The 12,347-nt window shown below is 33.5% G+C and overlaps 1 protein-coding gene across 1 annotated transcript; it reads left to right on the plus strand.

Moving 5' to 3' along the window:
• The first annotated feature begins 10,799 nt into the window (after positions 1-10,799).
• On the plus strand, positions 10,800-12,046 carry LOC123716454 (KRAB-A domain-containing protein 2-like). The gene has a single exon (XM_045672218.1). The coding sequence runs from the start codon at positions 10,871-10,873 to the stop codon at positions 12,044-12,046; it is 1,176 nt and encodes a 391-aa protein (XP_045528174.1). The 5' UTR covers positions 10,800-10,870.
• The last annotated feature ends 301 nt before the right edge of the window (positions 12,047-12,347 follow it).

Raw genomic sequence — 12,347 nt, forward strand, 5'->3', positions numbered from 1 at the left:
GGGTGATATTTTGATTTTGTATAGCATACGTGTCTTATTCAATTGATAGATCAGAGTTTTTAACTGACTTAAAAAAAATAGCAGGAGAAAAAGTTTATTAAATTATTGAATGTCTGTTTTTAGTCGAAAAATCCTACAGAGCGTTGCTCAAGTTTACATACAGCAATTTTTTTATTACAATTCTTTTACAGAACAAATTGATTGTTATTTGTATTTTTGTGACACGGTTCAGACACCCTAAGGTTCGTTAGTGATATAACGAATTTTATTTTATTTAAATTAAAAACACTTTAATAATTTAGTATTCACTTTGTTCCTATAGAATTTTAGATTCACCTAATGACATTGACATGTGTGATATTATTGTCCACCTACAATGTCAGCTGACTCGTGAGTGCGTTTAGCAAGTTACCCAATTCTTTCCTTGTAGGACACTACGTCGAATTGGTGTGAAAGGACTTAAGAAGGAAAGGAAAGGAAGCTGGTTCCATGGCTGGTATTCGGCAATAGGTTTATTTTTTCAGTTTTTTTCAATTTTAAGTTGGCTCCTGGTAGATAGTAACGGTGACCTCAGAACTGGTTCTTTCCTCGCTCAACGAACAAGTATCGCAATACAGCATTAAAGGTACAGGGATCAAAATTTAAATTTATTTAAGTTCTCTATTTATCCATTGTTAATTACTATTATTACTATATTTGTAATAAATAATATGAGTAAGTAAAATCAATTTATATGTTCTAAAAAATTACGAAAACAATTCAATACTATTTGATCAAAATATTCATATAATCAGCACAAAAATAATAAATGGTAACGTATTGATAAACATAATACTCCCAAACTACAATACACAGAATCGAATATACAGAATCGAACAACATTTAAACGATATAAATTATGAAAGCAATTTCGAATATTTTAATAAACAAATAAATTGTACGATTGAAAATATATTTCCGAATTGAAATCTAAACGAAGTTTCAAATAAAACGCGTTGCGCATTTCTCGTATCAATTAAATGCATATTTGCTAGTATTATTTGAGTTTGCATATCATAAATTTTGAAATAAAAACCGACTCGACGTTAATAACATAATGTAAACAGAATGAAATATTTGTTAACATATTATGTTCGAAAACTGAAATGAGAAATATGAGGAATGGAATTGAATATTTCTCTGACTTAATTACACTATATATAATATTTATGTGGTTGATATTTTTAAAGGCAAGTCCTTTTTTACTTTCCAACAGATACATTATTGTTTGAGCGAAAATTCAAGCGGTAATCATATAAGGAAGTGTATTCTAATCACCATTTTATATTAAGTTGATTGAGGTCGGTACCATTCTAATCTTCTATAACACCAACAGCTACATATATTTATGATTATACATAACAGCAGTATGTCACGACTTCTCCCGCCTATGTAATATTAAGAAAAGAATACACAGAAGATTAAAATAAATTTTAACGAGTTTCATCCAATTTCTATAAAGTAATTATTATTATTGGTACATTTATATGGGTAAGAGAGTCCTAACACGTTCTTGACATACCAGAGACTGCCTCTAAATAGTCTTGACTTGTTTAGGCTATCGCGGAATATGGTTAATATGAGTACTGAGTAAGTGTATTTAGTGTAGAAACAAATTTAAAAAGTTTGATGCCCGTGGCAGTGCTGGCAGCATTAATGTTAGTTTGTAACTAGTGTTACTACGCTACAAATAAATTCTGGCTATAAGAGCCATTATAATCAAATGATTTATAACCCTATACATGTATATCTCTCTTACAAACATAAAATATGTAGAGAATCCTTAATCATTTCTCATTTTCCAAACTCATAGCCGTGTTCCTTCAGGCTACTTTGTTGGATATGCGAGCTAATAGCTTACTTTTTGTTTAAATGAGATGCAAGGATATTTTTGAATAACACGAATAGAGTTCACGTCATTCACATAACATTTTTGACTTGACGTAAGAGTTCATCAACAGGAGGTCAATACAAAAACAAGTATTAATCGACTTAAAGTACATGTAAAAATTGCGAGGTGGTATTATTAATTAAGAGCTGTGTTGGCTTAGTGGCTTCAGCGTGTGACTGTCATTACGGAGATAGTTAGGTTCAATCCCTAGTTGTGCACCAATGGATTTTTCTACTATTTAACATTCGCTCGAACGGTGAAGGATAACATCGTGCGGAATCTGGCTTGCCTTAGACCCAAATAGTTGACGCTTTGAATGAGGCATGAGAGGCTGATCATCTACTTGCCGATTGATGTTGTAGCGCCACTGATTTTATTTATTAATTAGTTGAATATCATATATTATAAACGTAGACCCGAGAAAATGTAGAAAAATGTTTAATGGAGGGAAAGGTACAAGTTTACAATTTTATATAACCTTGTTGCTAAATCGTGGAGATGGCATAAACTCAAACTCAAAATATCTTTATTAATATTAAGAACTTAAATTAATTGATAAGATTAAGATTTATAATTCCTACAGTCTTTTTCTTCCTTTTTTATACCATTAACTAAGTACGCCTGCCATATATGCCCTTGATTTGAGAGCTGGCAGTAAATGTAAAATTAGAAACATTTAATATGTATTTCTTTTTTGACGTTCATAAGTGTACATTGTGTTACCTATATGAATAAATTATTTTTGACTTTGACTTTATAGTATTAATTTTCTTATTTACGTCTGCCGATTCATCACTGAACAAGCAACCGAATGCAGGAATATAATTTTGCATATAGGTATTCTTTACAAAGTCTAAACATTAAATTGCCATTTTCCCACGGGGGTAGGTAGACACTACAGATTTCTACTTGCTTCGGTTCTGATATACTCTCTCGCTTCATCCACTTTCATTAATTCACAATTTATGATTGGTTATGGGTACTTTTAACGTGTCCCTTTTCTTGTACGTCCTGGATTTGAGCCAGGCATACCAAAAGCGACTATCCACCTAATAGATAAAAAACGCAAACCTTAGGATGTCACGTTAACTTTATGTGTACCCTAAAAAATATAAGTTTTTGTAGCAAATATATATATTTTTTAAGTAAGGCCTTTATAGTGTGGGCCAGTATTTAAACCATAAGTTTGACAACAATTATAATTGACTTAACTGTTCTTATTATTATGACATTATGATAATGTTCTTATTATATGTCATTATGAAAATGAATATAACATTTGCATGCCTATTTTTATGTAGCTGATTGTGCAGATTTTTATAATTAATCTAAATATACCATTTTCTTTTCAAATAAACGATTTGTTGATTATTTATTTATTTATTATTACTTAAAACTCACTAAATGAGACTCGTATGAGAGGCTGAATAACGTAATATAACCGATTTGATTGCCTTTTCCGCGGATTAATCAAACGCAATATTCTAAACAACTGAACCAGTATAGATTAAGGCAAAGTCTATCTGAATCTGAGCAATAGAGGTCGTGGCAATTAATTAGTGGCGACATGAGTAATTATACACATTACATAGTTTGCGTGCGGAAACGTGCTAAGGTGCGTACCATAGTGATTAAAATAAGGATGGTGGTGTACTTCGTTACGTACTGTCAAATTTTATCTGCATGCTATGATCTCATAGAAATTTCTATCAACAAAAAGGCTGGAAAAAAATAAAGCGTTCAGAAAATAACCGAATCACGAAATAACGAAAATTTTCAAATTCAGAGACGGCCGACGTCACTGGGCTTAGATTACGGTAAGTGAAATTAGTGACTTGAGCTAACGCCACCAAACGTTAATGTTTTAATACAGAATAGTAAAAAAATCTCTGTAACACTATAGCAAAAACAATAGAAACTCGACATAGCGATGTTTGACAAGAACAATGTTTCTGAATACGATTGTGTATGGCTTGACTGCGACTCGGCTTATCACGGACTTTGACCGTCTTACAATTACGTCTCTGATTCTCAGCCTCTATTATCTCATAGTTTTTGTGTTAAAGCATAAATATTTTATTGAATCACTATGTTATGTGTATGAATATGGCTGCAACACACGTATACTATTTTTGGGTTCAAGAGTAACCTCTTTTTCTATTGTTTTGTGTTTGTTGTGTTAAAAAGAGACAGATGCCTTTTACTCATGTTCGAATACATTTTAAAATTAAGAAAACACTTTTTAAAATTAAATTGGTAAATGTCTTAACGAAGACTTAGATATTATCAGTGTATTCTAAACTTTACTAACCGCAGGCTCTCAAAGATTAGTTCATAGAGTTACGACACAGTTATTCAATTTTAGTCAGTAACTCAATTTGTTAGTATTTTCATATCAAGTTCATGGTAAGACAACTTGTATGTGGCTTTGATCACTAATTTATATGAATTAGATAGAATTTAATCTACTAAAATATCTATATTTTGCAGATAATGGGTGCGTTATAGACAATACGATTCGATTTATAGAAAATTTTAAATACCGTCATATCTCTGATTGTAATTTTAATTTGTAGTTTTTGTATTCCTTTCTAAGAAGTCTTGATTCTTGCTGCGGTTTGACAAAAAAGTAGAGTATACAAGTAATAATGGTATTAAGTATATTTTGAAGTGAATGTTTAAACGCAGTTAGGAGTTTAAGCTGTAACTTAATTGTAACTAACTTCAAACAATTTTCGTTTTGAGAGAATCAAACCTAGATTATCTCGGTCAGGATCATCATTAGACGGTTGTATTGTGCACCAACCGGTCTCCAACGTCTCAGTTTTTCGCTTACTATACGGTTCCTAAACTGTACCAAAGGCCAACGTTCCCGCATTCAATTTTGTCCGCTCATGTATACCGCCTTAATTAAACATTAAGCTGATGATTTAGAGCGCCACCTACTGGCAAATACTGTGTGTAATCAGTTTTGTATCATTTCAAAACTTCAAGATTAAAATCGCATTACAACTTTGTTGTGTGCACGCGACTGTACTGTGAAAGTTTTAGGCTTGGTACTTTTGATTATTAATATACATTATTTTAGGTAGATAATTACTTATATATTTTTTGAATTTAAACTGTTGGTCTTGTGTGCCAGCTGTGCACCAATGCACTTTCTGTCTTTGTGCGCAAATCTTATATGCGCATATAAGATTTGCTCGTACGGATCAGATCGAGGAAACCGGCATGTCTCAAATACAAACATGGATGACATATGTCAGACAAAAATCTAAACCTACTTGTCTATGATATAAACGATTCTTTAAAAGGCCGGCGACGCACTTGCGAGCCTTCTGGCAATGTAAGTGTCCATGGGCGGCGGTATCGCTTCACATCAGGTGAGCCGCTTACATTTAAAAAAAAACATCAAAGTAACAAATGCAAAATGTGGCCAAGACCCAGATTGGGTTGTAGGGCCACTATCATTATTATTAACCAGAAAAAAACATCAGACAAAACCCAGGACAGGGTTATACGACAGACCACGGAGATGGCTTTGTATTTGTTATACTTGGTTACCCAAGTGTATAAATTTTTACCCAGGACAGGGTTATACGACAGGCCACGGAGATGGCTTTTTATTTGTTATAGATCGGGCCTATTACTTTAACCACTATAACTAGTATTACTTTTCTTTGGATTAGTTATGGGGAAGAGATTAAGGGTTGTAGCGTTTTAAATTACTATTACATACATACTATAACAATTTTCCTGGCGACTGTATATTAAATCCCAATATTTTAACGTAAATTGTTCGTAACTGTACAAGTACAATTTAGCAAAGTTAATGACATTGCGATTGTACCATGACAAACGACTTATGCATCTGAGTTAACTAGTGGACGGAGTCTGACCATCCATCATTGTTGGGCGAAACAAAACATACTGTAGATACAACTCCGTCTGCTCGATTAATCAACCTGTATATTTAAGGTGGTCTATACACGAGTGGATTAATAATTCTATTGTTAATATAGATTCATCTGGCAAATGTTTAAAACTATTGATTAATGCAGAGGACGAAATTAAGGTTTGTTCAGTGTGTTCATTGTACAGTTTCAAAACCGTCAACCAAAAAAAAAAAAACCGTTTTCAAATTATGTGCCTACATGTGGAGGCGGTGACAATTTACATTTGATGCATTCATTGTTTCATGGTAACACTATTAAATAATTGTTTGGATGAAACTTTTGATTGTTCCTTATGACTTCTTAGCGTTTTTTTAAATATTATTAACTTATGACAGTTAAATAATAATATCAAAGAATGTTTGCTGCGTTTTATAGCTGCCTCATTTCAATTCGGTGTCTTGTGCGCGAAGCCTTACCCGTAATTATTAAATTCGATTAAGTTCGTGTTTCTAGAGGTTTTGCTAGTTTAGAAGTACACTCAACACATTGCATCTGGAACTTAGACTAAGATTTAGAGTCGATATTTAGCGCTTTGCGTGACACCCGTATGTAATGTATTGGAATAGACAGATGGGAATCTTACTTAGGATTAGGTATCTACTATTAAGCACAGAGCATTAAACAAATCAGATTAGTTCTTTTGGAAGTAGAAACAAGTTCTTAGTATTGTCTTTTGTTAACAAAACACTTTTGAAACGGATTGAAGTTATGTATTATTATTATAAACTTATAATTATTTACATAAATTTAAATTTAAACTTTTTCGACGTTTCGCGTGCTTTACAGCGTGCGTGGTCACGGTGACTGAAGACAAAAGGTGTTGAATGTCGAAAGTATCACAGCTGTAGAGAAAGTTGTGTTATCTGTATTTATTTCCCCGGGGTTGATATCGACTAAAAGATGACGGGTTTTTGCAGAAATGACTCACGGTGTCCTCCGCAATCCGCGAAAATAGAGGACAATAATACATAGCTTCAATCCGTTATGAAACAAGTTCTACTCTTGACCAACAGTTTCGCCTACAATCGTTTTGATTTCATGTTCCCATCTCATGTAATCCTCAATATTCCGTTTTTAGATTTTTGGCTACCAACTCATTATAGTCCTCTACATCTCATCTCCTGGTGTGTCCGCAACCTGTGTCCCGTTCATCTTTACTTGTCCTTTTAAATACTCTCTTTAGCGTCCTCTATCCCTGTCTATTTCCTAATGTAAGTATTTCTAACCCTTTTGTTTATACGTGGGTAACACTGAAAATGTTTAGAACGGGCCAGTTAAGATCATTGCTAATGAAAACTTTTTACCCGTATGTAGTATATTAAATTAATTTGTCATTTGTATATAAATTGAGGTATTCGCTTTACGAATCCTAAACTTGCGGTGAAATGGTACGAAAATGCCATAGAAGAGACGCCTAAGGAAGAATCAGTGGTTCCATCGAATGCGACTGGAGATTATTTCGAAAAACAATAAAAGTATTGGCAACTTTCTACATTAAGCCGTTTTTCATTTTCTAAACATTTTCAGTGTAACCTAGGTATTTAGTAAACTTCTACATTACTCTCTGACAAAACTCCATTTTTTTTGGGCATTGGTTGTACCCCAAGTCTGGTAGTCGTATTTTAATATAATGCATGTATCGTATAGTTTCTCCATGGCTCTATTTTTCATGTGGCCAATATTTTTTCTACGTATTTCCGTCTGTACGTTTTGGACATATTCAATCTTGTTTTCGTTAGGTACAATATGTGTGAGGATTTTGTCAAGGCTTTCCTTTTCAGTGGGTTCATTTAAAACCCAATTTTCGACTTCGACTTATCTAAGTCTTGGATCGGAATCAAGAGTTTATCTTAATTATTGGATAGTTAGAATATGTCGTTAGCCAACGTGAGATATGACAGTTTAGCCCCATGGATATTAAGCCAATCTATTAATCTATTAATTAAACAATCGATCCTCTTGTCTTACACCTCAACCACCTCTTACTTCTCCCGTTTCTGGTTTCATTTTTGCAATGCTATTTATGTAAATATTTTTATATTCATGTTTATGTCACTCGGCAAACACTGAATGTAAAAAGTAGCCCTCAACTATAAAATATAAGTTAAGTGTGGCCTGTCACGAACGAATTACCATTATTTTTTACAGTTCCCATTCATTTTTATTCAGATAGATTTATACATCGGCAAGTTATGATGGACATTATGTTCTATAACAGTGTTTGTTCTATACTAAACTAAAAGTATAATAAATCTTATTAAATTATTTTGAGTTACTATTTAATTTTATAATGGAATATACTTTAAATTTACTTATGTAATAGAATAATATTGCAACTAACACAGTAATACCCATGATTGTTTGTTTGAATAAATAAATTATTATTGTAAAAATACTGCCGGACCTGACGAACGTTGTCTTGTACATCCGTCTTAATTTAAAAAAATGTCTTTAAAATCAATCCTTTAGGAATAACAGATGATTACATCATTAAGTGTTAGTGTTACATCATTATACATCCACAAGCTGTTAAAGTAACATTATGTTAGAGATATTAGCGAAGTAGTAGACTTAAAAATCTGAATCCTGAGGGCTTGTATTTGGTTATGGCCTTTTAACGAAATATTTTTTTAATGTTCGCTACTATTGATATATGGTTATACAGTAAAGAAAAACATCGTTAACAAACTCTCAGTATTCGAGTAGTCGAGACGCGATCGCTGCCGTGTGTCAAACGTTATACGATTTTGACACTAGGGTGTCCTCTCAAATATTGATGATGTACATCAGGCACACGAGGCTGGATTTATTACATGACTCGACGTTCCGAATGCTTTTCAGCATTGGTGTATATTTAATTAGAAAAGCGCTTGATCAGCACTATTCAATCATTTTAATGTTATAAGGGTCCGATTTAGTTTGTAATAATTTATTTATGTACTAGCGGACCCCACAGACGTTGTCCTATCCTAACTATGAGTATTGATTTCGAATTGGTATAATTAACTATAAATGCTTTATGATATACAACATCCTTTGTTTGTTTTTCTGGCGCGTATATAAATAGTTTTTTTGGTATTCCGATACAGACAATTAGCGACTGTAAATGTTTTATTTGTATTTTATCAATATAATAACTCCGATCGAAGTACTTGTTTTAAACGATATTTATTTTTCTTACATCCTTGAAGATATTTGCAGCACGCATTCTGTCAATGTTATGTCAAACGCTAAAGGTTACATGAAAAAAGTTTAAATAGTAAAAGCGCTATGCACGGAAAAAAAGTTTGTTATCGTAACAAAATTTATGATTACTAAATACGGAGGTTAAGTATTGTTGAATTTTCGAATTTTCCGCGCTATTTTCTTTCATAAGAACCTTCTCTTGACAAAAAAAGAATTATCGAAATCGGTCCAGCTGTTCAGGCGTGATGCCGTGACCAAGGGAAATAGGGATTATATATATTTAATAAAATATATAAGTAAAAATAAAGAAAAGGAACAAGTTACGTAAACTAAAACCAATGTGTGGTCTCGTGCACAAACATAATGCTTATATTGTATGCAGTTAATAGGTTTATATAAATAATAAATAAATCAATCGATGGCACTTCAACCTTTTTAGATCTGGCCCTCAGATTTCTGTATCTGTATCATGATCAATTAACATCATTATGATATCATCATCAGATCAGTTAATCTAATAGGCAAGTAGGTGATCGGCCTTCTGTGCCGTCGATTTTTTGGGTCTAAGGCTGTAGTTTCCTCACTATGTTTTCTTTCACCGTTCGAGCGACCCACATAGAAAGAAAGTCCATCGGTGCACAGCCGGGGCTCGAACCTACGACCTTAGTGATGGGAGTCGCACGCTGAAGCTACCAGACCAACACTGTTCATATGATAATAAGTTTACATATTACTAAAAAAAACAATATCGTTCGTACCCTGCAGCACATTTAAACAAAAAGATATAGTTATGTTGAGTAACGTTTACTTGGCTTTTATTTTTTTATTTTACAATGTACAGTTGCTATTGACTTATAAATTACAAGCACAGTAGTTAAATGTGTTATATATTATATAATTATAGTATACGCTCGTCAGGCAAGGTGTCAAGAACCTCCGGTCTATGTGCGAAGTGCTCTTGGGTTGAGCACAACTGTTGCACGGTGTCATTATATACTCCCTTTAATTGTAGCCCTTAGGGCGATAATTAATAATTACTAAGTTAAGAATATAGGGTCTGTCCACATTTAGGTATTATTTAATACATACGTATTCAGAGACATTCATTAGGATTGGTTCAGTATTGGCCTATTGCCGTCAGTGCAACTCTCATCCCTCAGTCGCACATCTACTCAGTCGCGCCACTGATTGTTTTAATTAAAATTGCTTTTCCTGACACTAAGTACAATAAAACACGTTTTAAACATTTACCAAATAATACATATAAAAATATAGCGTTAATATATACTACATTTATGTTTTACCATGTACGGGATACGACTTGTGAATGACGTAACGTAGCGTTGATGTATTTTTTTAACATTCTTTTGAAAGCTTCGGTGGGTTGTTAGTTATATACTACTTAATTATTTGTATGAAATGAATGAATGAATTGAAGAAAAAAAAGTTGGCCTGCAATTATAAACCTCATTTATTTTACGTTGACACTCAATAGCGGCAGCCGAAATGGGCAATTTAATAAAATATAAAGCTCGTATTTATAATTATGAATTCATCGCGCATGTACCGACTAGCGAGTTCGGGAATGGGTTTCGACCGGTCATTATGAATAAAGCTAAGCGACGTTGCCGCGCCGCCGCCGGGCTAAGTGATAAATGGATTCCACAAACGCGGGATGCGGGGTCTAGCTCGCTGTTCGCGTCAGTATGCGTCCTGCGCAACTCCGATTAGCACGTTTCTGTACGATTTTTAGTTTTGTTATATTACGTTTTCTTATTGGTTTTTTAATTGAGATAAAATGACGGACACTACACAAAAGCGTAAAGAGATGAAAGAACGCTTCAATGCACGAATACGTGAGTTAACTTCTACGAAAGGTCAAAATACCCAGATATTATCGAAAAAAGCGTATCAAGAAACAATAGAAAAAGTAAAATGGACAAAAAAGAAAACGTCCAGTAAAAAACCTGAAGATTATCAACGTTTGAAGAGGTATGATGTTCTTACCATTGGTAACATTGAAAAATTAATTGTGCCAGTGAAACAAACTGACTTGATTAAATTTTATGTTCACACTGAAGAGGTTTTTCAAATTATAGACGAAACACACATTTCAATGAGCCACGCAGGTAGAAATAAAATGTCAACGGAATTGCATTCGCGTTTTAAAAACATAACTCGTGAAATGATAAACATTTACATAGAGCTGTGCGAAACGTGTCAGAAAAAGCCAAGTTCTGGATTAAAAACTAAACATGCAAATAGCCAAGATTGCACCACACGATGTCAAGTAGAAATCATAGGGATGGAACCAGATAATGGGTATACGAATATCCTCATTTATCAAGATCTAGCAACGAAATTCATTCAACTACGCCCGCTGAAAACTCAAAGCGTTATAGAAATTGCCGATGTTCTATTGGATATTTTTACCATATTTGGTGCACCATGTATTCTGCAGAACAGTGTAAGCAAAGAGTTAGCTGATAATATAGTTAAACAATTGTATATCACGTGGCCACAATTGAAAATGGTTCACGGCCCAGAAACTGAGGCTTATGAGCTTGTATCTGATGTGACAAAACGGTTGAAAATCTGGTTAGGTGGAAATACAAAAAAATGGACGGAGGGGCTGCGATTTGTCCAATTACTTAAGAACTCAGATGATAGTTCAGACAAATCAGCTTTCGAAGCAATGTTTGGGATTAAAGCACGTATTGGTTTAAAGCCGCGATTGCCTGAATATATGCTTCCTAATATTAATACAGAAGAAGATTTGGAGACTTTTTTGACAGCAGGTGAAGTGCCTGTTTCTGTTCCTGAATCTCATGATGATATGAAATATGAAGATAACAGAATCAATCTAGTGTTACCTGGCCCAAGTCATGATCAACTGGGTTTTGATAATATGGACATAAAGATTGAAGATACCGTGATGAAGATGGACCACGACGCTTTGGATGAGTTGTCATAATTATTGTAATATAATAAAATATTGTATGAGGTAGTGTTTCACTCAAACTAATTAGTTAGTGTTGTCACCATTAAAATAAGACTCAGTGATAAGGTTTTGTATTTGAAGAACCCTTACAATTTAGACTATAGAACAGAGAACTCACACGAATCATGTTTATTCCAGTTCTGGAGATCGTTAGGCTTGCACTTCAGACATAAACAAGCTAAGTCCCTTGAGAAAGGTCTGAACGAGGCTAACGTTTATTCTCCACTACTCTATAATATTTCGAACAACGCAAATACTTAAGGTGTTGTCAATA

Source organism: Pieris brassicae, chromosome 11 (assembly GCF_905147105.1).
Source record: "Pieris brassicae chromosome 11, ilPieBrab1.1, whole genome shotgun sequence".
Lineage (NCBI taxonomy): Eukaryota > Metazoa > Arthropoda > Insecta > Lepidoptera > Pieridae > Pieris > Pieris brassicae.

Bases quoted from the DNA above. Each gene is read 5' to 3' on its own strand.
- LOC123716454 (XM_045672218.1), top strand. From the start codon at position 10,871: ATGACGGACACTACACAAAAGCGTAAAGAGATGAAAGAACGCTTCAAT.